Source organism: Adelges cooleyi, unplaced genomic scaffold, assembly GCF_023614345.1.
Source record: "Adelges cooleyi isolate 19-005CV unplaced genomic scaffold, UGA_ACOO_1.1 ACOO_flye_CR_arks_rails_tigmint_CR_PRNA_2, whole genome shotgun sequence".
Classification (NCBI taxonomy): Eukaryota; Metazoa; Arthropoda; class Insecta; order Hemiptera; family Adelgidae; genus Adelges; species Adelges cooleyi.
Window position 1 is genome coordinate 9,157,584 of NW_026095860.1, and position 26,266 is coordinate 9,183,849.

Genomic DNA, 26,266 nt, shown 5'->3' on the forward strand with positions numbered 1-26,266 from the left:
TTAAATGCCTTTCCAGGTGTCATTTAAGTCAGTTACCTCCTAAAACCTTTAATTCCATTTTCCCAAGAATAACACTTTGTGAGTTCTGCCGTTTGTTTTCTAGGGGTGCGATATGTTATACAAAGTGTAATAGTGTAATAGTGTTATAATAGGATGCTAAAAATACAAACTAATGCATAAAATGCGTATACATTATACATGATCCAATCAAAAGTATTTTTATTAATTTTAAAGAAAAATTAGCTATGTCCTTAAAAGTTAAATACCTAGACAAACTGATAACTTACAAATTGACAAACGCTAATAATCTAACAAAATAAAAACAATAGTTTTATACTACCTAATATCTATGTGTTTATAACATTAGGGTCTAATCTATTTTTTTTTATTCATACTAAGTTATTACAATAATAATTATCGAAGAAAATGCATAATATACAATGAATGTTTTATATAATATAGGTGATGTATGTGTATAATTTATATCGATATATAAAGTATAACAAAATACATAATATGTTATTCAAAGTGTTATATCATAGGATGCTAAATATACAAACTAATGCATAAAAGGTGTATACATTATACATGATCCAATCAAAAGTATTTTTATTAATTTTAAAGAAAAATTAGCTATGTCCTTAAAAGTTAAATACCTAGCCAAACTGCTAACATACAAATTGACAAACACTAGCAATCTATCAAAATAAAAACAACAATTTTATACTACTTATTATCTATAAGTTTATAACATTTAATGTCTGATAATTTTTTTTAATTCATACCATGTAATAATTATAATACAAATTATCAAAAAAAGTGCATAATATACGTTAAATATTTTATATAATATTGGTGATATATATATATATATGTGTATAATGATTAATGTATATATATATATATATTTATATAAGGTAGGTACAATGAAATACGTAATATGTTTTTAAAGGTGTTTATATAATATAGGCTGCTAAATATGCAAGCTGAGGCATTAAATATGTACACAATATGCATAATCTAATCATGATTATTTTAATTTAGTTTTAAGAAAAAATGTTATCCTCAAAATTTAAATAGCCTAAGAGCTAACTTACAAATTGTCAAATACTAGAAATCTAACAAGAAATCGCAATAATAATAATAATAATAGGTAATAAATACCTAATAATCTATTGTTTTGTCAAATATTTTATTATGTAGTCAGTATTATTCGTTTCGTAGTCTTCTGCTCCTCTGATCTGGAGAAATTCATAATTTAAAAATTCCATATCCCTGTGTCAAAAAAATTCAATATTTAAGTTAATTTCAAATAATTATTTATGTAAAAAGACGATTTTTTTTTTACATGACTGAGACCAAAGTATTACCAGATGTAGTTTTATAAGTGGACACCGACATGTTTTTACCATTTTTAGTAGTATTGTAGGCTCACTGTAATGGGAAACCCTAGTTCCGCCTATGACTCTGCGTTGTGTATAACACTCCTTAACTAAATGTTGTGAACCTTAACTAGAGTATTTTTATAATAAATCTATAGTGTATAGGTAAAAAAACTATAGTGAAGTGCAGGGCTGTATACTATAACTGTTTTGTGATATTCTTAGACAAAAAACGTCTTATAAAATGTTTACAACTTACAATGATCTGACTTTAGTTCAATAAATATTCGTTGTGTTCGTAAGCCTCATCACTAAGTTTTCTATTGTGTAATTTTTACATTAAAAAAAAATTCCCAGCTCCGCATCGAAGCTTAAAGATTATTTAAATTCAACAAAATAAATCGAACGTTTAACGTTTTTTATGGGTTTTATTACTAACTTAATAATCCTTAGATCCGTGTACTTGATTTTTGTTGACCAAAAATAGCTATTATTGTTGTCATACATACAAGGGGTGACGGAAACACGACAAAACGGATATAACATAAAGTTTGACAAGATAAAATTACTAAACAATAAAGCTTACTTTGGAAAGAGGGTGTTTAAAGAAGCATTATAATTTAACAAATTCACACAAAATATCAATAGAGAAGTTGCGGTTGGAAATTTAGTAGTACGTGGAAACAAATTATTCATCGGAAGTAAAAGAAACAAACAAATTAAACTAACTGATAAATGACAAACAATAGAAGTAGCTTGTAGGAAAAAATGAAGCAGCCAGTTAAAGTATGGACCCTACAAAACGTCCGAAACGTCAGCAAAAATTCAAAGACGTTATAGATACATTCGAAGATTATTAAGTTAATCATTTTTGGAATTGTTTTTGTTGAAAACGTAATTTTTCTACCACAAAACAACGGTCTTCAAAACCCTATTAAACCAACAAACTTGTATGTTTTTACAAATGAATAAATTTGTAATCTGACAAAATTCTGTACTAAACTGTACAAAAACAGTAAACTCCCGATCCCATTAAGAATATGAAACGATTAATCGTAAAAATAATTGAATTTTCTGTTTGAAAGCTTCATGTCAATATTAAACATTATAAAAATAATTGGAAATTGGTTTACCTAATTTCCACTGCATTTGAAAGATCCGGTCTCTTAAAGACAGATACAGCTAGTTTTAGTGATATCCAAATATTTTCCCATAAAGCGTTTCTTTGTGCAGTATTATTCTTAACCACTTCTTGGTAGTTTAAAGCTATTATAAAATGATCTGTTGCTTCTCTAAAATAATAATTATTAATTAGCATAAATTTTATTGGATAGTAGTACGTAGTTTAGACTAATGTGCAATACCTGTAAAATCCAAAATAAATACATAGATGACCCAGGTTATAACGAGCTTTTACAAACCCGGGATTTAATCTTATTGCCTCACGATATGCTTCTGTAGACTTTTCATATTTTCGAAGTTTTGCAAACGCTGCTCCAAGACTACTCCATATGAAAACATTCTGAAAAATGATTAAAATCAAATTTTGACTATCGTAGAATAAAAATAAAATCTAAGATTTGGTTATCAAGACATAGTATGCAATTTAATGTTAAATTTACTTTAAAATATGATGTTTTAAAAAAAACAGAAAGAAAAGTACTTTTGTAGTTTTAAAAAAAAAAACCTGCGATTGTTTAATTTGGTGACAGTAAAAAGGAGGAGGCGCTTCCCTCAACTTCAATAAGTAATAACTGTGGTAAATTACTTTGGGATCAATTTTGAGTGCGTCATCAAAACAAACAATGGCTTCATCGTAATCATTATTAATGTAATGAAAAATTCCAAAGTTAAAATAAACGTCCACGTCATTTTTTTCCAATTCTTCATTTCGCTGAATAGCATCCGTATACATGTCCTTGATGGGTTGATTCAATTGCCTAAAAGTTAATTATAATATACAAATAGTTGCAGAGTATTCCTTGTTCTAGAGCCCGGTTCTACCCAAGCACGACATTTTCATTTTTTTAGGTAGGAGAGAATTCTTATGAGTATGTAATTTCATATACTTGCATATGTATTTATTTAAAAAATACATGCTTACTTTATAAGTAAATTTTTATCGATTTTTTTTTCATCTGGTAAGGGAGTTGAATCAACAATATCTTTGTATTTTGGATTTCTTTTCAACAACTCCTAAAATCGATAGAAAATAAAATAGCAATATTCGAAAAAACCCTTTTACAAAGACTATATGAACAAAGACGAAATTGGATATGGAATAAGATCAATTTATAGACCCAAATTATAATATGGTAGTTATGGGTTTGCTCAAGAGCCAACGGCTAGGTTGGTCGGACACGTATGTAGTGCGGAAGGCCAACTTAGAGTCACAGATTAAGTAGAACGCCATTAGTACAGCGAGAGGATCGAATCTTTGAGATAAAAAATTAAAAGCACAATTTTTGAAGTCTGGAATATTAATATGGTGGAAGTAATAGATCAGAAAGAATTATAAACGTGTCTATTATACACATGCTTTGGATGTGCTTGTGATGCAATTGGTCGCTGGAATTATCCTCTAAAAAATCATCGAATATTGAGATGGACTATAAGTGAAAGGTATAAGCGTATGACTTGAACAAAAAATGGTTTCAAGAACATCACATTTATTAAAGGTCATTTATTGGTAACCGATTTCCGCAAATCCTAAAAACCCTAAAAAAATCACATAAATTACTAAAAAGATTAAGTATAATAATTGATTTACCATGAACATTCGATACGTTTCCACTAAATCATTGTTACTCAAATGACAAAGAGCCAAGCAACGTATAACACTCTGGTTGTTAGGTTGTAATTTTAAAGACTCGTTAAAATTCTCTATAGTACATGTAATCTAAAAATGATATAATATATATAAATAAGTATTTAAGATACTATTCAGTTTTCCATGAACTAATTAAAGAAAGCAATACTTTTTTATTTTCAGCGTGGAAAATGCCTAAACGTTGCCATTCACTTGTATTTGACTTATCTATCTCTGTAACTAATTCCATGTAAATCTCGGCTTTTTTCCCATTACCCATTTTCCAGAATTTTATTCCACTGGCAATTAGACTTTCTATATTCTTTTTCTTGATTCCAGATTAAATTGTTATTGAAAATTAAAAGGTAAAATATTAACTATGGCGAAATTGAATTAATAAAAAACAATGTATAATGTAAATCTAAATTGTGTAAACAGTTACACAACAATACAAATTAACTAACAATCATTCGAAAACACTTACTCGCTTGTTCGATAAATTTTCCTCAAACTGTTTTATTTGAAATTCTTCCAGATCGTTTAAAAATTGTATAGTATCTGTGTATTCATTTTGCGGTACCGGCCGTTCTATAGATGCAATCGGAACGTTAAAATCCAACAAAAACATTATAAAATCATGTTCCGTCTTATAACCATATCTAATAGGAATCCTGGATGACGGAGTTCTTTTGAGATTGTATTGGATCGTCATTGAAATATTCTAAAATAACAGTTTATTTACACAGTTAAATAATTTACTTAATAATAATAGCCATTCTACTTATTTTTTATTAACTAATATTGATTTTTATTTTAATAAAATAAATGTGCATGTTATTTTATTTCAGTAATGATTTTTTTCTTATACCTGTTAAAATATATAGTATTCGGTATATTAATATATTTAATATATTAAAAGCGCCTGTTGTTGCTTTTGTGCATGCGAAAAAATAGGCAGTCGGCATATTATATAAACAAAGTAATTATAAAATTGTAGGTCTAGTTTTCTAAATTTCATTTTTTTAATTGCTATGTGTCTATTGAGCATAATGTGGTATACTGGTTTACATGACAAGTGATATGAAATAACTTTGACAAAAAAGGCAAGACAGAAAAAGATTAATATTCAAATGAAAAGCTACAGCTAATTCGTTTATTATCGGCAAATTACTTACATATTTTATACTCGGATACCGTATTAGTTGAATAGCTTTAAAATTAAGTTATAATAAAACAATTAGATTTTACAAAAAAAAAACACAAATTTGCGTCATCAGAGCTGTATTTTAATCATTCATTGTATAATTTAAAATATCAACACTTTTTTATTTTGTAAGCATATTGTAATTTAGTTATAATTACCCCGTGGTATTCACTACGTATTTCAAAATGGACATTGACATTACCGACGTCTTCTTTGTCATAGTCAAGTAGATAAATCAAGTCATTCATACATCTGAAATACCCCATGAAAATATTAATGTTAACATAATAATTCTTAAGAATAATTAATCAAAATTAAGTTATTAATCAATTACATTTCGTTAGATGGTTTCAATCTGGGGTTTTCCACGATAACGCTGAAATTAAGCTGTCGACAATTTTCTTCGAGTAATTCCCAAATACTACCACCAAAAACACGTTGCTAAATAAAAATATAACTATAATTATAATACGATAATATTATGTTTATTTGTACACTAAATATTTTTATATATAATATTATTGGACAATATTTAAATTTGTATCTTGTTTATTATTTGATAGAGCTTTAACAACTTTTGAAACTTAAATGGTAATTTATATATTTAATTGAATTTTTAAACTAAGAATAATTTACTGAAAAAATTGACTGGTCGATAGCCAGTTTTGAATAATTATTTTTCAAGTTATTTAGGTTTAAAATTTAGGACGAGAGGTGGATTGCGGTTGAGAAACGCTCGCAGATAAAAATAACTCTACTCTCCACCCTTCGTCCTGTCCTAAATTTAAAACTATTTATTTAAAACTGGTTATTGACCAGTCAACATTTTTAGTACACTATTCTCAATTAAAAAAGTTCATAAAATATATACACTACCTTTCAAAATTCAAAAGATGATAATGCTCTAGAAAATACTAAAAAAATTGAATATTGTCTAATTTTGTTATATAGCATAAAACAAATTTAAGGCTTTAATAGAATCACCCGGTACATATGTATAATATATTTTGAAGGCTTAAGAGTAACTTTAAACACGTAAGGGTTTGGCCGAAAAAGTGATTACTGTCTTATTTTTACTATTATAACTCGTTTCCAATGATCTGCTCAGTTTAATAGTTGACATTATAATAAAAAAGTAGATATATTATAAGTTTTCCAATTGTTTTTTGGGTGTTTAAGCCTAGACCCTTTAAAATGATTGGATATTAGTTATATATTATAGAATTTACCAACTTGATATGAATTCAATCTACCCTACTCAGGGCCGGCGCAAGGCTAAATGACGCCTCACGCCAAAATGCCAACTGGTGCCTTTTTCATACAACAAAAAAAATGTGTAAAATTTTAAAAAGCAATTTCGGCGCCCCCCTAAGAATGGCGCCCTACGCGACCGTCTACTCGCCTTACCCTCACGCCGGCCCTGACCCTACTCTAAAGCCATCATAAAATCTATATACTATTATATTTTATAATACAGACAATGTAGTTGTTGAGCAATTCTTCTTTCCATTCTTGATCAGGACTGCTGATACGACTTTCCGGAGATCTCATTTCTGTTGAACAATTGCCTAATGTAGAAGGTTTTTCGAAAGCAAAAGCTTGTTCCTCCATCTAAAAAAATAAATTAATATTATATCTACTAATTTTCAGTAAAACAAGACGTATATTTATCGTTAGAAAACGAATTTACTTAACTCTTTAATCAGTTGGACCAACATAATGATCCACCGGTTATTTTTATCTATAAGCTTGCCACAAAGATTCCTTTTGAACTAATAATAAAAACTATTCTGAAGGAATCTAAATTTTAGTTTTTCTTTCATGTGTAGAAATAATGCATTATAAAATGTTCTGCATATTATAGAAACTACTTTTGTTCGGTTCTTTCTCGAAAAGCGCAATTATTTAATTTAAGTTAAACAAAATAACAAGTTCTTAAGATTTGTATGCTTAAATTACCTGCGTTTTCAGTAAAAATTAAATAAATTTCAATAAATATAATATACATTTCCCTGCAACATGGGATAATGCATTGCTCTTCTTAAATATGGTCTCGATTATGAAATTTTAGTATTTTAATAGTTAAGAGAGTTTTTCACTTTCTCCTTCAAATACAAGAGAAATGAGCTACGAATTCTTTTCAACTTTAATTTCTGCACGCTAAAACTAACCAAAACATAATCAAAAATAATAGAGATATTACGTTATGCTTATACTCTTTATTGGTTAGTTCCAAATTTCATTGAGATATCTCTTAAATATCAGTGAATTTCTTAATCAAGGTGAACCAAACAACTTTTTATAAGTAATATTGCATACGAATACTAATAATATTATACAAGTACACAACATAAATCACAAAACTATAAGTCACTTTTTAGTAATAATTAGAGTAAAATAATCATAAATTATTGAAATTTGTTTTTAAAAATACGTTTTTAATGGGTTTTTTCCGATAAAACTCTATTAAACCACCCAGGCAGTATTTCATAAGACATCAAACGGGTTTCTGGTTTTTTAGGTCTTATTCTGAAAAACCCATGGCTTCGGGTATGGTTTTTTTTTAAAAAAGCCCGGGTTTTTATCAAATTTCGTTTCGAGTGATCTAGTTTTAGGAAAAACCAACAAATTCTAAAACAGTCTTTGTGCAAGCTTAACTGATTTGACTACGCATAGTAAAGAAGGCTTTAAACTATAGCACGATATTCGACAGTAAATCAGAACTCAAGGCCATTAACCAACAGCCAACATAACGAGCAGAATTGAAGTTTGTTGTGTTGCTCTGCACAAAAAACCTAATACACGCAAGGCCTTAAAAGCCATGTTATCAATATGGATTCTGTAAGATATATATATTGAGTACATAGGAAACTACGGTCGTTAACTTGCTACAGGTAGGTTCAATGTAACACGTGAAGTTAACCAGGCTATATTGTTTTCGATCCACAGAGCAACCTTTATTAATAGTGTTAGAGAATTTAAGTTTCCAAAAAAGCTAGCCAATCTTGTAGAAGCAAGTATAAATGGAACAAAGATTAAAATAAAGCTAGCAAATACATCTAGTGGAAGTAGCGACAGGCCTAAGACAATGGGATGCGCTTTCCCCGATATTGTTTAACTTAGTGCTGGAGAAGATAGTAAGGGAAATTAATTAACGTGAAGGGGCTGATCTAGGTCGATTGACAATTGATATCCTGGCGTATGCGGATGATATTGCTATATTAGGAAGGAGTAGAGAGATGGTAATACAAATGGGAAAATCACTTATAAAGGCTGCTGAGAAAGTAGGACTTAAGACTAACGAAGAAAAAACGGAGTACATGATGGTTAGCCGGAAAAATGGGAATTAGGTACAAGAAGAAGTCATTAAAGTGGAAGAATACAGGTTTAAAATAGTAGACTAATTCAAATACCTAGGGTCGTTTATAACTCAAGATAATGACATAAAAACAGAAATATCGATGAAATTACAATCAGTAAATAGATGTTTTTATGGACTAGAAAACATTTTTAGATCAAGAGCGATCTCTAAGAACTTAAAAGTCAGGATGTACTTAACCTTATTAAGACCAATTACCCTTTATGCTGCAGAAACATGGTCTTTGAGAAAAACCGAAGAACATAGGATGGCAGTGTTTGACAAAAAAGTACTCAGGAAAATATATGGGGCATACTTAATGCTCAGACAGATTAATGGAGAAAACTACACAACGACGAACTGCAATCCCTTTTTCAGCGGCACCGTCTTTGGGTGATTTATTAAAAATAATACAGAGGCACCAATAGAAAACTTTGCGACACATAAGAGTAAAAAAACAGCTATACCATCAAGGCCTATTTCATCGAGTTATCTTAAACAACTAAGTGCGTCGAGAACTACATTTTGATTAAAATCTACTTTAGAGGACAAAAAATTAAATTATTTTGTGAGTATGTCAATAAGTGATAAGCTTGTGGATTCATAAGGCAAACTATTAACTGAAGCCAAAATATATTAGCAAACAAATCAGCTACATGAGCTTCATGAGCTGCATGAGTCTTAGCTTTTCTTTGCGTGCGTAAATAAGAGAATCTGGAACAATCGTGTACTAAAAAACAATAGAGCAATATAGTGATTTATTAATATTGATACAATATTTGAATAGATTTTACCATCTATAGATAGTATTTATTGTATCGAGATTTTATTGCTTTGAGCTATAATGATAATTTTTAAGACCCGTCTCATTAAGTTTCGGCCAAAAGTTGATTTAGTAATTTTGTAAGTGTTTAATACCTCCCTGCAACAATCCGCGCCTGCCCAGAACCTCCTGTGCTGGTTTTTACTTTACAAATGGCGGCGTATACTACTTGATTTCCGAAATTATTTTATTGTGATGTATTTAAGCGCAAAAAGTTATGAATACACACGGAAATATTTAAGTATACACCTCGGAGCCGATTCGGCTTTTGTGTTTTCTTGAAAACCTCAATATAACAGACGCGGCCGGTAAGCAATAAACGCGAGCGTCTCGTACCGAAGAGCGACGCCGCGCAGAGCCGTCGACACTACGCGCAGGACCTTATTTACGCAAAGACATTATGGGTATTTGTCCAGGGCCTATGCGGATCAGGGGCCCACCTACTAGATTTAATCCTTTTATTTAATAGTTTTATTAATATTACAATAATAATGGGCTGATTTTTTTCTTTTGTCCGGGGCCTCAAAAATTCTAAATCAGGCTCTGACTACGCGGTTATATGTGTGTTGACGTACAATTTATTCCGAGTTTAAAAAAGCTATAGAGAATATTGATACATACGTACTTTGAGTGTATTAGATTTGCTAGAGATCCCAAAAAGTCGGTTGACTATTCGGTTGACAGGAACCGCGAACAGGTTGAATGAAAGACGACGGCGTTCTCCTAAACACGTATGTATACCTCTACTGTTTGTGCAACAATACCAAACGGCGGCCGCTGTGCAACAATATCCGACGGCCGCTGTTTGGCGCGTCGAGCTAGCGAGCGCTGTCTTGCGGCCGGTAACGCTACCTTACGATCAATAAACGCCATTATAAAGAGACGTGAGGAGAATACATCTTCAACACCGTGGATATTCACTGTAATATTTGTACTCTCAAAATGGTTGGTTGTTTGCGCAATGCGCATACATGTGGATTATTGATGCCAAGGGTGAAGGGACTGAGGTCACGAGTAACGCGCATGGTTACAATTGACGCACCAACTTTTCCAGGACATGTATCCAAATCTTATCACGCTGAATACTTAATACTATACGAATATTACAAAAATTCCCAACACCGTTTTAAACCTGTCTATATTAAAAATTATTAATACATGGTATTGGACGGCTAAATAAAATCGCTGTGAAAAACTTAAATGTATTATGTATATCTATATAAAGTATTCAATTGAAAAATTAAATATTGAGAAATTAAAAAAAACATCTTGAAAACATACAATTCTAAACGTAATCTACTAATTTATAAAAAAAAACTTTGACTGTACAGCGGTATCATAAAAATTATGAAGTACTTTTTAGTCCAATTATTAGCACTAATACATTATATTATCTTCCAAAGCTTCACATTCACGAGTTACAAAAATGCATGGATTAGTTAAAAGTTACTTTATTACATAATGAGTTAATTTTAATACCAACAAAGTCACTCTAAAACGTTAATTTATGTAACAAATAAAAGATCATCGTGTACCTATTTATCAATTATTAGAATGTATTACTTATGTATTTTGAATCATTGTCCTTGTAAATCATTCATATCACAATGTTTACAAATTGGGATTTTTAAAAAACAAAAATGCTTATCACGTCATATTTGTAATATTAGTATATTCTACCACGATATATTTATTAATTTATAGCTTAGATGTTAATGGCCATCAATAATAATATTCATTAATATTATTAATATTCATCAATAATATGCATTTGAAAATATCAAAATAATTGTAACTAATTATTTATTTTTAATAAAATATAAAAAAACTAAACATTGAATGTGAACAAAAGTGGCTGTATTTTTTCTTAGTGGGGTGACTTATGAATAACTGCCCCCTCTCAAAAAAAAATACCTACAATTACCTACATTGTCGCAGCGTCGGCTGTATATCATATACAAATACCACCTTATGTTTGTTTTTTATAATAAATTATCTAAAAAATGTTTTTTTTTTCAATATTACCAACCAACAATTGTATAATTAGAAAGCTCCAATTTTAATATTTTACTTACAAATATGAAATCTATAAATAATTATTATATGCAAATAAATGCTCAAAAAATTCAGATATATACAAAATAAGTTTGTAAGTAAGATTAAATCTAGACTAATTGAATTTATGTTATATTTAAGTATACTTCTGATTGTGCTAAACAAATATGCATAGTCATAAACATCAGAGCTCTAATTATTTATTTTTATTGAAATATCAGCATAAACTATTTATTTCTACAATTACGGATGTTAAATTAAATTATGTAGCAACTATTATTATTATAAATAATTGACTTCTTCTAAAAATATAATAGTGGACATTGTTTTTGAAATTATTTGTATACATATTGTATCAAATTGGGTTATGCTACTTTATCATCATGTAAACTAATGGATAACATTTAAATATTGTCTTAAAATGTAATCTAATTTTATCTATCAACGTTTGCATGTAAGGTCAACATGATTCAACCTATGGGAAAAAAAGTATAAAGTTTCATGATAACATTTTTTTTAATTTGTTTACAATATTTTATTTGGTTTGCAGATTCTTATTATTATTTTTTTTACCGTTTAAAAAATTTTTAACTATGTTGGGTACCTTTTTTATTCTTGAAAAAAAGTTTTTATGATAGTTTTGTGAGTTTTTTTAATGAAAATATATAATGTTTTAATTTGGTAGGGTCCATGGCATTAGTAATATTCATATGTTTTAAAAAAAAATTAAGAATTTGAACTTTTGATATGAAATTGACAAAAACAACCTATAGAAATGGTTTTAAAAATCTAAAAAAAATATCAAAAAATGTATTTTTATCCAAATAATATATTCTTAAGAGGCTGTGAGACCTCCTATTTATTAAAGAGTGAAGCCCAACGTAACATTAAATCAGCATTATATCTGAACACAAAAAATAGTTAGTATGGTATGGTTATAAAATGTAAAACAGTATCTATTATTCAGCTTAAAACATTTTAATTTTGAATTGTAAGATAATCATAAAATATAAACCCAACCAAGGGAAAACCTACAGAATAAATCAGATGTGGAGATATGGAGGTTCCTAAAAATCACTTTCGTGTATCTGTGCTAACTGCTAAATAATTCTTAAAAGACCCAGCCATATTATATTTAGCCATTATTTTCATGTCAAAGCATATCCTATAAAAACACGACAACATTAGAGAGGACGTCTTGTCATATCCTTTATAAATAAGTAATAGTAAAAACGTGTAGGTCTGAGCAAAATGGTCATGAAAAAATGTCGATACCGTTTATAAGAGTAGAACATTAACTAGATTCTGTTGTCGTTATTTTTAGAAAACTTAAATTTTACCTAAAATACAAGCACATACAATTTTTTTTAAAAATTCAACATTTAAATATATAATTTGTATGTTGGATTAATAGTATCAAAAAAAGCTAACGAGAGAACCTAGACAAAGTTCTCATTATTTTGAATATGTAAAAAAATTATCTAATATTATTTTTTAGCCAAAAATAGAGAATATAAGTAGCTATGTTTCGAAGAATTTTTTTTAAATCGCTGTCAAGGATGCTAGGTCAGTCCGACAAATATTCTAACTACTAAAAAAAAGAGTCCAAATTACTGGGCTGATAATTATATATTATGAAAGTTATCTTTAAATTAATATTTTGCAAAAAATTGCCTAAACCGAACGCCTTAATGAATGACGGCCTCTTAACATTTAATAATACTATTGTCTATTTTTTTATTTATATATTATGTCGAAATGATACATTTTTGTTACGTTTTTCCGTTCAATGTAAAACCAGATTTTGGCATTCGAGAAGATTAACACAACAGACCACGATTAAATAGTAAAAGACCGATCAAGTATTATTTTTACTACAAACGACCGAGGCATAACAAGTTTCAGCACACGAGGACGGAGTTAACTAGTTTATAGTCAAACAAATAAAGTAGGTTACAGGACAATTTGATAGATTAATTGAATGTCTAACAAGCTATATATTTATGACCTTGTAACCTCGCAGATCATAGTCTTCCTGAATGCTGAAACGTCCAACATATTATAACTTATTCTGTGAATTTGTATAGGGTAAACAAACTACGTGGCACGGAGTAATATAAATATAGGGCTTTCCATAGCCAAAAATAGAGAATATGCGTAACTATGTTTAGATGATTTTTTTTTTTTAAATCGCTTTCAAGGATGCTATGTTAGTTCGATAAATATACCCACCTAACCCACGTGTTGACGTGAAGTAAAATATATATTAGATGTATACTAAAACTTAAATTCCTACAGCATAGCTGTCATTGGAAATAATTTACGGGAAATATCCCACATTTTTTAAACTAATAATTTTGAAAAATAGATCAGGTTGCAGATATGCTCCCGACACAGCGGTCTTGTATAACTCATCTAGTTCATCTTGACACCTGGCGACCGTTACGGTTTAAAAGTTTTAGGGGTCAGCAAAGTAGTGTAAGTGAAGAGATGCTGTCAACATATTATTTCTTGTAGAGGTTGTATTAACTATTGAGTAATACAGTCTTCATAAAAAAAATTAAAACAAATATTATTGATATTTGATTAACTCGTAACAATGACCACTGTTGTCAGTATCACTAAACAGTGGACCGTAGTTTTATATTTCCCCAATACTGGTAACACTGATGTCCGCCCATACGTTTGATCAAAGTCCTGATGTGCCCAGACGTGTGACGTCACGAAGTGTTAAGATGAACTGAACGAGTTATAGATTATATAGGATTTATCAATTTATGTAGTTTTGTCTTTTTACTAAAATGTTTATTTTTATACGCTAGTATCGTATAGGTGACTCAGCCGTTGCCAGAACCTTGCTCACAAGTATAGGTACCTATAACTCTACAAATTTGTATTTTTTGGCTCTGTTTTATTATGATCTAGTATATTTGATGTCAATTCGCTTAGACGCTTAAGATAAATTCTCAATAAAAATGAATAGATAAATTTTGCTATCAGCTCCTTAACTGCTGTTAGGAATAATAAGAAATAAGAGGACGAACTAAAATATTATATGTAACCGAGATTAGGAGTGTCCCTTCTGCTTTAGTCAATTGTGTGATGGGCATGTAAGCCGTTTGTACGGTCACAGAGTAGATTAAATTTAAGTTAATTTATTCTACCGTTAAGCGTTTACAATGAGTAGCAAACCCGTGACAAAAAAAGGCATGTTTTACAAATCATTTTAATTTATTAACATTTCCTTATTATTGCACTGGCCTAAAGTCTACACGCTATTTCGCCATACTCGTCCCATACCAATCTACCTCCAGCCGTTGCTTTCTATACAAACATAGATATCGACATGTCCAACAAAAAAGGGCGTAACTCGATTTTTAAAAATAATCTTTGATCAATTTGAGTTACTACCTTTTTTGCCGGTAATACAGAAAACAAGGGCTGGGAGGGAAGCAAAGCGAAAGCGTTCCTCTCCCAGTCTGGGCAATTCAGCGATAAAAAAAAAATACAGAAAACAAGTGTTCACTTATCAATTTAAAAAACAAAAAATCTTTTAAATCGAGTTACGACCTTTATCGTTGGAAACGTCGATATATAAGCGTCATAATATTTTTTAACCATTCAGAAACAAAAGTATTTACCTAAGGCCCGGTTTTTCAATTGAAATATTAACTGCCAGTTAGCTAATCACCGGTTACTTTAATCCGCCGATTAAAACGCTGGTTAAATAAGTACGCTGTTTATCAATCGAGAGTCGATGTTCAGTTAATTAACCGGAGGTTAGTCGCGAATTAAATATATTTTAAAAGTGGTCATACTGCAAAAAGTATGTTATCTTGTAATAATTGTTTATCAGTGATTTTTTACTTATCAGTTATCATCTGTTATTCCAGTCAAACAACAATAATGAATTAAATAACGAAATTTAAAATTTTGTTAATTAATCATTATTTATTAAGTGATAAACGTTTTTAATTGATATAAATTGACGAACGATGTTAAAGAGAAAAAGGTCGACAAATTTTAACTGGGTTGAAAAAGAACTGCTTTTAAAATAAGCGTTAAAAAAAAATCGAAGTCTCGCAAGGGCTAAACTAACTTCCTCCACAATTATGCACGCAGCAGACTTGCTGACTCCTAAAACATCTCCTGCACTAATAAGGAAACTTCCGGTAGCATAAAATCGTAGTGCTAACAACAATTTTTGCACTATCGTTATACCGAAAAAAAATTCCGTTAATTACACAAGTTTTTCGAATAAGTTATATACTACTAATACAGTATTTATGTACATACCAGGTTGTGTTTAACGATATAGAACGGTTTATCATATGTAAAACTTCCAAAACAGCCTCTTTTGAAAGTCGAAAACGTTCTTTAAAATCACGATCGTCCCATTTATTAAAATGGTCGACCCTTTCACGGACGACATACGGCCTACGTTCATAATTTAAATACTCTAAAAATTCTTCATCATCGTCATAAAACAATATTTCATTTTCGAAATTCATTTTAAATTTAAAAAACGAGTAACTTTTCAAGCTATATTATTATGAAAAATAATTGCACAAATGATTATAACCGTTGATTAATCTATTAACTGATAGAAATAGTAGCAGTTAATTTAACTGTACTGAGTTAAATCTGTCGGTTAGCTTAACTGGGACTCCATAAACAGTATAACTGGAAGATAACTTTAACCATCAGTTAAGTCGTATTAACCCGGCTAATGTGAGGTGAAATAGCGCAATAACAAAATCATGCCTCTTGTAAATAATATTGTTATTTTTTAAATGTTTTATCAATTTTCGTTTTTTTTTTGTTTTGTATTATCATTGTACATTTAAAATTGTCAATAATTAGACGGTGCTGGTGATTTTTGGCGGTTTTCATGTTTCATATCACCTTTACGTTGTGTCAATTGGTGACATAATAATATTATAAAGTGTGTTTGGTAATAAGATAAGCTTATACCCGTCTTTTTTAATGCAGTAGAGTACGAGACACTTAAAACTCTATAGCGCTAATAAATATTAAAATGTAAATATCAAGTTCAAAAAACGTATGACGATATTATGAAATCAAATAAATAGAGTTAATTCAAATTATGTTTCCGGAATAGTAGCCAGTTTTGTTGACCATAGGTACCGCTCTTTTACATGAACACCGTCCAATTCAATAAGGAATTTATATAAATGCTAAAGTATAACAAGGATGATAAAAATGAAGGTCCGAAAAATAAATGAAATAGTCCTAATTACTGAACTAATAATTACAAGTCACAGTTTAACCTTTTATATAGATTGTATAAAAAATGGCCTCTACCAAACACCATAATAAATAAAGGAACAAACCATAAGATAATTTTTTAAAGTTGTACGTCGGTCATCACGTCTAATAATCAGTAGAAAGATATTGTTTAGACTTTAATGTTTTGGCGTAATTGGGGTTGTACAATAGAACATTTTCTAAACATATTTTAATTTGTATTTTTTTTTTCCATTAGAGTGAATCGCTAATTATACATTTTCAAAATAAATCATTGATGCATTTATGAGGAAAAAAAAATATGTGTAATAAATAAATAATAAAATACAATTTATTGGTTGTTGTGTTTATTGTAGAGATTTTACAGACATTATTCATACTACACTAATTAAATATTATTACCTTATTCGATTAGAATTTGGGAAATAATTACCTATTGTTTTATAGTTTATTTGAGATACAAATTTACATTATTCATTATTTTAGTTTCGATGCATGGCTATACGTTGACGGTTTAACTGAAAAGTTTTACTAGTGTAACTATTTATTTTTAATAATAAAACATCTACACATTATCTAACTAATTAAACACAAGTATAAAAACAAAATAAAAATAGTTTGTAGAATTTAGAGAACATTTTTTAGAACTACCTATTTGTTATGATTTTATTATGGTTTACATTTATAGTTAAAAAAAATGCTTACTATTCCGTTTTAATCTGAGAATAACATACTACAATAGTACAATAAAATATTTCTGTAATAGAATATAATAAAATTATGTAAGTGTACTTTCACCAGTTGAAATAAAAAGTACTTAGTTTAACAGAAATGTATGATTGAAAAATATCATTATTATAATCAGAAACTAATTTTAAATCTATAGAACTAGTTAGTACAGTTTCAAAGTTAGGAAAAATAATAAGAGAACATTTCATTCAACACAAAGTAAATAAAAACAACTGAACATTTCAATAATAATTAATTTGTATTACTTTAGGTATTATTCATTATACTAATTAAAACTGACTTATCCCAAACTAAAAATAACTTACAATTAAAATATTTATTTATATTGTGCAACAGTAAACTGGGATCACGGGCAATATGTGATTAACATAAAACATAACTTACAATAAATTACAAATTAACTCAATATAAATATTAAATACTAGCTTAAACATTAAAAAATAGATACAATTTTGTTGCTTAAATTACAATAAAAAAGTTGATAAATATTATTTGATTATCATAACCTAGTCTGATTTTCCACTTTAATCTATCTCAAAGAAAGTATACTAAATGTATTATTTAAGTTAATTGTAAATAAGTTGTATTATGATAAATCCCCGTAAGAAAAAAAAAATAATTAATTAAAATAAGGTTATTTAATTAATTTTAAAACTGTATGAGTTTAAAATTTTGATAAATAAGAAACAAAGTAGTTACCTAGTTACCTAGTTTATTACAAAAAGTTGTTACTATGTTGTGTAAAGAACCAAACGTACAATAATAATTTTAATTTAATTTAAAAATATGTCATTGAACATGTAAATATAGGGTATTCAGATGAAAACTAATCTATCCTAACCTAAAAATTCTTAAAAATAACTTACAATCAATTTTTTTAATACTAGCTTAATAATTTAAGAGTATTTACACTTACAACATGTCAAAGAGTCTTGGTTAACAATTTTGAACATGTTATCTATTCCGTTCCCATGGGCCTTAATGCTAATATTCACTTAAATCTATCTTTAAGTTTATTCTAAATGATATTTTGTAAAATTAACATTTTATTATTATAACGCAAATTCCAAAATTAAGGAAAAATAAAAAAAAAGTTAAAAAATATAATTTTGAAAAATTGAAGTAAGAAAACTCAAACCACAAAAATTGACTTAAAAATTTAGCCAAACAATTAAATAGAAAACAATTTTTTAAAAATGTACATCTAAATGTATTATTTAAGTATTTTAACTTTTAAAAAGTAACTTTTAAAAAAGTTACGTTATAATAAATCTACGTAAGAAAAAAAAATAAAAATGATTTATTAAAATTAAGTTATTTAACTTATTTTAAAACTATGTGAATTTTAAATTTTGATAAATAAGAAACAAAGAATTACCTAGTTTATTACAAAAAGTTGTTATTATGTTGTGTAAAGGACTAATCGTATAATCATAATATAAATTAAATTAAAAAATATTTCGTTATAACTTATGTAAATGTAAAGTATACTATTGCATATATTGTGCAATAGTATACTTTATCATAAATTATACACGTTTAAACGGACTAATCCCAACCTAACAACTTTAAAAATAAATTACAACTTTTTTTTTAATACTAGCTTAATCATTTAAAACTATTTACACTGTTTAATTTTTTTTTTTTTTTTTAAGTTATATACATATTTTTGTTGCTGTTTTAAAAAATACAGCTATTTATAAAAAAACTTATAGTTTGTTATAATAGCAATATTTACACTTACAACATGTCAAAAAGTCTGGGTTAACAATGTTGAACATGTTATCTATTCCGGACTCAATGGCCTTAATGATAATATTCACTTAAATCTATCTTTAAGTTTATTCTAAATGTATTGTCTATTATATTTTTTAAATAAAAATTTTAATATTTTAACCCAAATTCAAAATTAAGTAAAAAATACAAAAAGTTAATAAATAACTAACTTTAAGGTAATATCCATACTTTAAACTTTGCATATTATAATGTTGATACATTTAAACAATAAAATATATTACCACTATCGTACAATATTGTGTGGAATTAAAAAAACCTTATATGATGAAGTTCAGAGGTTTAAAGATATCGTGAGTCTATACACAAAAAAATAAAATATCATCGAAGCTAATAACTGTGTAATAATCGTTTCCAAAGTATTTATACTTTAATAAACTGTGTAATTAACAAATTGCCTACTGTAAAAATAAAAATTACCTTTTCTAAAATTATTTTATTTTGTAGCTTTATATTTTTAGCCTCACTATAAGTAAGTTTTGGCAACTGTATTATATATTTTTTTTCTATAAAATAAAATTAGAAAATTAGAAATTTACGTGATATTAAATGAAGTGAGAAAACGCAAGCCTCAAGAAATGACTTAATAACTAAAAAGAAAACAATTTTTTAAAAATGCGTTGTAAGTTAAGACCCGTACAAATAATATTTTTTAATTTTATGTTTAAAAAAATCGTATATCCTAACTTAATATTATATTAGTTATACAGAGCAACTCTCTTTCAACATTTTAATTGTTTTGCTTAACATCTATGTTAAATACGTTATCTAATTCTGACTATTATAATTCAATACTTAATCATTTATATCATTTATTTAATACAAATTAAATCTAATCATATATACACTTACTGCAACTTCATGGTAATATTAAATTAACGCTGTGAAGTCGACTCTATATGGTGGAAATTCTTATATAATATTAAGACTTACAATAACTTGTACTATTATTATAACTACACCAGCTATAAACAATTAATACTATTTTTATAATAATACAATTTTACTTGATGAGAGTATTTCTTAAAGGTAAATATGTAATTTACAGACTTTTTACTGTGCAGTAAAACTGAATTTTTGAAGTATGACTGCTTGAGAAATTATAATTTACTAAAATAATTTTAAATTAACAAAAAATAAAAATACTTTTAAATTTTAAATTTGTTATTTGTTGACTTATTTAAGTTAATTCATTAATCAACATTTAGAAACTTGCATAAAATCTTAAAAGCTAAAAAGTACTTAAATTCACACCATGTCAAAGAGTCTTAGTAAACATTGTTGAACATTTTATCTATTCCAACCAATGTAGCTTAATGCTAAAGTACATTTACTTACATTAAGTACTTAATTAGTCTTAATATAAATTGTGTCAAGTCTTAATTTTCTTTTACAACGGAAAATATAAGTCTAAAGACAAATATTTTCCAGAAAATTAAGAATTAACCATATAAAATTATTTAAAGCACTAATGGAAACTGCCAATTTATCAATGTTAGTCATAATATATAATATGAATAAGACAAATGCCATATTATTATTGTCATTATCATAACTTTTAAATATACCTTAACAATAGATTAAAAATAATGATTATTTAATTAAAGTTTGTGTATGCCAAACCTTAATAGAATTCGAATGAACCTAAGAAATACAAATTAAATATTTGCACTTACAAAATGTCTAAGAGTCTTAGTTAACAAAATTAAACATGTAATTTATGTATGATTGGGCCTTGCAGTTAGTATTACTTACATATCTAAAAGCTTATACTAAATTGGTTAGGTTAAATATTGTTTATACATAAGGGAAAATAATACATTGGCAAAGGTAACTCGTAAAATTACTGAATAAAATTGAATTATGACATACATAGTTAAGTGAGAAAATAAATTTAGCTTTTAAAATTACAATACAAAGGTTAATTAATACTGTTGAATGACATGACAATGATGTTAAGTTGATTGAAATGTTTAATTGGTTATTAAAATATCACAAAAAAAAACTACAGTATTACATTACAGCTTTAAAATTAGAGATAATGAACTAATACGAAAGTTTGAAATCAAGCTATTATTTATTTATGTACAAAAAGTAAGACTAATTGAACTGAAATTAAGCTATAGTGAATCATATTGGGTACACTCAACCAACATTAACACTATTAAAATTAATAATATTTACAAATATACACTTACAACAAAATCTAGACGCAATGCGACACATTCATGAATTTGTTATCTAATATTGGGAACATGAACCATACCAAAGAAAAATAACACATTAATGCGTAAAATTAATGACTTAAATTACTCCTAAAGTAAAAAAAAATATGCCTTACAGTACAATGTGTTATAAAAAGCATTTTTTTTTAAATTAAAAAATAAAAATATGCAAAATACATATTCTATGTTATGGTTAGTATGAATAACTTTTTTTAGCTATAAAGTAAAATGTAATTGTTTTTTAGAAGCAATTACAAACAGTTATTACAACTAATATCATAACAAATATCTTAGGGACTATCCTAATGTAATTAAATGTTATTCATACTCACAACAAGTCAAATGATTTACTTAAAAACAATGTTTAATAAATTATCTAATTCTAACTAATAAGCATTCATTAAAAACTTAATCGTTTATTTAAGTTAATAGTAATTAAATTTAAACATATATACACTTACTGCAACTTCATGGTAATTATAAATAAACGCTGTGAAGTTGACTCTATAAGTTTTTGGATTCCTTAGCCATTCATTATACCTTAATAATATAGTTTAATACTTAAATACTTAATTGCTAAAAAATCTTCTCATTTATACTTAACTGTTATTACCCGGATATTGAAAAATTAGAAATTTATAAATAATGTATTTATTAAAATTAGTTGATAGTTTAGCTTTAAGAGAATGTAATAAATAGTGTATTTTTATTTTTTTGAGTTAAAATACAATAAGAGTTGGATAAGAACTTATGCTTCTTAATTATATTTAAGATAGTTCATTTTATAATCATATTTAAAAAAATAATTTCACTATTCTTATGATAAAACTGAATACATTATTTAAATAAATTCATATTTAGAAACTAGCAATTGTAGCTCTTTTAGCTAAAAGTATTTACACTTACAACATGTCAAATGTCTTAGTGAACCATGTTGAACATGTTATCTAGGTCGACATTTGGCCTTACAGTTAAAACGTTTACTTACAATCATAAACCTAAGTTCTTAAACTATTCTGCTTAACTTACATTTTGTCAAATGAATGATTGGCACAAGAGAGCGGTCAACCAGCTAATGCGGGATGACCGGCGTCATTGCATATTACAAATCGAATAATTGTTACAATTTGTTTTGTTTTTTATATTGATAGCTTCATTTAACTGGAACTTGAATGGGGAGTTGATGTGAGTTTTGTTTAAAAGATGAAACTGGCACTGACTGATAGATTTGTCCACAAGGAACCTAAATCTGCATTAAAAATTTCCCTAGCACGTCAGCTTTTTATAAGACAAATGTTCTATTGAAAAATAATAGCATAAAATCCTTTTATTGTAACCCTGAAAATACTAAAAAATAACTAAAACATATAGATCAAAAGTAATTGTTAACATTTTTTTATACATTTTACAACAATGCGTTTTATTTTTGTCTTAATATTTTTAACGTTTTAAATAATAAAGAGATTATGTAATGATTTATGAGTCATTGAGCTTTCAGGTTTTTTTTAACGCAGTTCACTAGTCTGGAAACAATTTTTTTTATATACATTTTGTACCAAAATTTTCTTTTTAGAAACTTCATGTGCTAGGGGTTTTGTTGATTTGAGTTTCTCGTGAAAAAATCTATCGATAATGTTGTTTTTATCTTTTAAACAAAACTCACCCGAAATTATATAGAATCGTGGTGTTATATAGGCTCACCAATTTGCACGAATAATAACGTAGGTAGGTACCTAATATTTTGTAACAATATTTCGTTATTCGTGCCAACCATTCAATTGTACATTAGAAAAACATGTAATAGTAAATATGACTAAATTACAATTAAAAAGTAATTAATATTATTTGTATGGCAAAATCTACCATTTGGTTTAGTTTCGGATGTATCCACGTCAGTAGTTATAGGCCGACGTTTCGGTCTCTTTGCAGAGTCCATCTTCAGGTCGTTAATGCAAAGAGTCCGAAACGTCGGCCAATAACTATTGACGTTGATATATCTGAAGCTAATCCAAATGATATCGATCCACGAAAGCTTTAACGCATTCATGACATAACCTAGTACCTCTTTTCACTTAAATCTATCTCAAAGATAGTATAAAACTCCACAAGTTCTCATATTTTACTAATCAAAACTAAAATAAAAATATTCTACCTAAGTTATTGAATAAAAAAAAGACCTTTGTTTTAACTGATAAGGGTTCAAAAACCTAATTCTTCAAGATACGAATAACAAAATGCATCGAAACTAAAATAAAATTACTAGGTATCAGACATTTTTTTTAATTTGAGTGTAATCTAGTTAAGAATTTTAACTAAAAATAGAGGAAATTTTCATTTAAATGAACAAGCACACTTTAAACTATTGTGAATATAAATATAAGATAAGTTATACAGCACCAATACTAAATTAATTGGAATACAATAGTGATTATTGAAAGTAATACTTTCAGATTTTTTTCTTTAAAATGTTAATATCAATACAAATTTACTATTAAAAATAACAAACCAATAATTTTAAATAAAATAAATATAAGATCATTTTACATTAGTAATCTTGATAGTAAAATGAAGATGAAAAGATAACAAATTATGTAGTTTAAAATGTAGCTGGTAATATACTTGGAGATTATTTACTTGCGAGTTGAGATTGTTGTAGTCCATTATATTTTCAATTGCAATTTTGAATAATGAGTAAATATTGCTATTCTTCTTGAGACAAGTCAGTTAACATTTACATCAGCTGAAAATAATAAATAATTAAGTAATAAGGAATCAAAATTTAACACTTTTATTAAAACTATGTTAAATAATATGACCTGTTGAAAAATGAATTATCCCTCTTATGCTATAGTTTCTGTCAAATTTTATACCAAGATTATGTGTTCACTTAGAATTTAGATTATTACACCTCTTACTATAGACTAAGTTCGATACCATACTCCAAGTTATACTTTTTAAGTTTTGAGCTGTAATATTTTTAATATAAAAATAATAATTTACTGTAGTGTGTCCAAATATTCATTAGGTATTTGGTATTCCCATGTGAAAACGCTTAAGCAGCCCATTATAAATATCTAAAGAAAATGTCCGATGCATGTGGTTCTGCGACGGTTGAGTAATACCCATATAGTAATCCCCATATAAAAATAATAATTTATTTTATAATAAAAATCAATTAAATGATTAATTTTAAGACATTTTAATTTTAGCAACTTGAACCAAAGTAATAACATTTTATTTTACTTTATACAATTTTCTTATATTTACTTGTTGTTTAAACATAAATTTTAAACAAAATTAGTACATACCTTGCGTTTTCAAGAATCAAAGTGATTCAAATGCATAAGAAATACATCATCTTTGGAAAATCTTGCTTCGTGGCAACGAATATGCATTAGATAGGTACCTAGGTATTGAAAACATATAACCAATCATTATAATTAGGTACACACATTAGCGACATATTGGCATCTACCTATATAAATTGAAATGCGCCGTATCCACATGTCAAATATTTGATTTTGTAACATCTGTACCATAAATAATAACATTAACAACATATTATAGGGAGGTAATACAAATTTAATGGTAGGGTCATATGTATCTATAAGGTGAACCGACTTGAAAAACAAATAATATAGAAATCACTAGATTCACACCTAGATTTCGGACTCTACGATAGATATACCTAGATACTCGTAGATGGATGCTGGGCAGAGCGCCAGACATTTTATTCTCGTTAGACGCTCATTTAAATAACCGCATACTTTGCACAGCGCCATCTAGTGACCTAAATTATCTGCAGTAAATTAAGAGGTCCCTTTGGTGTAGACAAGGTAAGTTTAACCACCTTACAAATTCACCTAGAGTAGGTGTCATTTTATTTAAAATTAATAGCCAACGCCCAACCTCATCTACATGTATATGATATAAGGCAAAGAAAAAGGCGATGATAATACTTTTATATATATATAAATATTTTTTTTTTACTTCAATTATACTTAACGTATTTATTTAAAGTTTGGCATAAAGTTTAAGTAAAATATTTTTAATGTACAAAATAAATTGTAAATTAAAAATTTTAATTTTAACAGTAGGTGCAAGTGCTAGAATACACTTATAATCGTAAAAAAACTACAACCAAAAATATGGTTTATTTATCGTTAACACTTATTTATAGATGTACTTACTTATGGCAAGAGAGCGAAATAAAAAAAAGGCGTTCTTTAAACAGTAATCGGAATTGATAGTTTCTTGCCAAACAACCCATTTTGTCGGCGGACTTCTGTTGGAGTTATATCCAGAAAAGTAACTGTAAACAAATCTATATAGATAGATGTATGAATGGGAAATCACTATTAATATTAAAAATGAAAAAACAACACAAGCCGAAATGCGGCCAGATAGCCGCGGCCCGCGAGGCGCAGACAACGAACCGCGGGCCGCCACTAAACGCTTACGGACGACGCCCAAGACCCTCGCACCCTCGCACCCCTAGCGCTCCTTGGGATTACATGTAACTTTTGAAAATCAATACCAATTTCATACAACAGAGAAACTATACAGTGTTCTCAACCTAAAGCCATCATACTACCAAC

General features: G+C 27.8%; 2 protein-coding genes across 2 annotated transcripts in view; one reads left to right on the plus strand and one right to left on the minus strand.

The window, feature by feature from the left end:
• Positions 1 to 3,537: 3,537 nt before the first annotated feature.
• Positions 3,538 to 6,946, minus strand: LOC126833855 (uncharacterized). Its single transcript, XM_050565416.1, has 5 exons — positions 6,875 to 6,946; positions 5,730 to 5,836; positions 5,530 to 5,647; positions 4,405 to 4,519; positions 3,538 to 3,578 (listed from the first exon to the last, which is right to left on the minus strand). Exons 1-5 carry the CDS (start codon positions 6,944 to 6,946, stop codon positions 3,538 to 3,540), a joined length of 453 nt encoding a protein of 150 aa, XP_050421373.1.
• Positions 6,947 to 8,634: 1,688 nt separating this feature from the next.
• LOC126833856 (uncharacterized) overlaps positions 8,635 to 26,266 on the plus strand; it is a 28,717-nt gene continuing 11,085 nt past the window's right edge. The window contains exon 1 of the mRNA XM_050565417.1: positions 8,635 to 8,721. Coding sequence (XP_050421374.1) covers positions 8,635 to 8,721 — 87 coding nt within the window. The remainder of the gene's footprint in view (positions 8,722 to 26,266) is intronic.

Bases quoted from the DNA above. Each gene is read 5' to 3' on its own strand.
- LOC126833855 (XM_050565416.1), bottom strand. From the start codon at position 6,946: ATGAGATCTCCGGAAAGTCGTATCAGCAGTCCTGATCAAGAATGGAAA. The intron at 4,520-5,529 runs GCTTACAAAATA...TCTGGAATCAAG, and splicing joins TTATAACTAAATTACAATAT to AAAAAGAATATAGAAAGTCT. The intron at 3,579-4,404 runs GTGAATGGCAAC...TATCGATTTTAG, and splicing joins GATAGATAAGTCAAATACAA to GAGTTGTTGAAAAGAAATCC.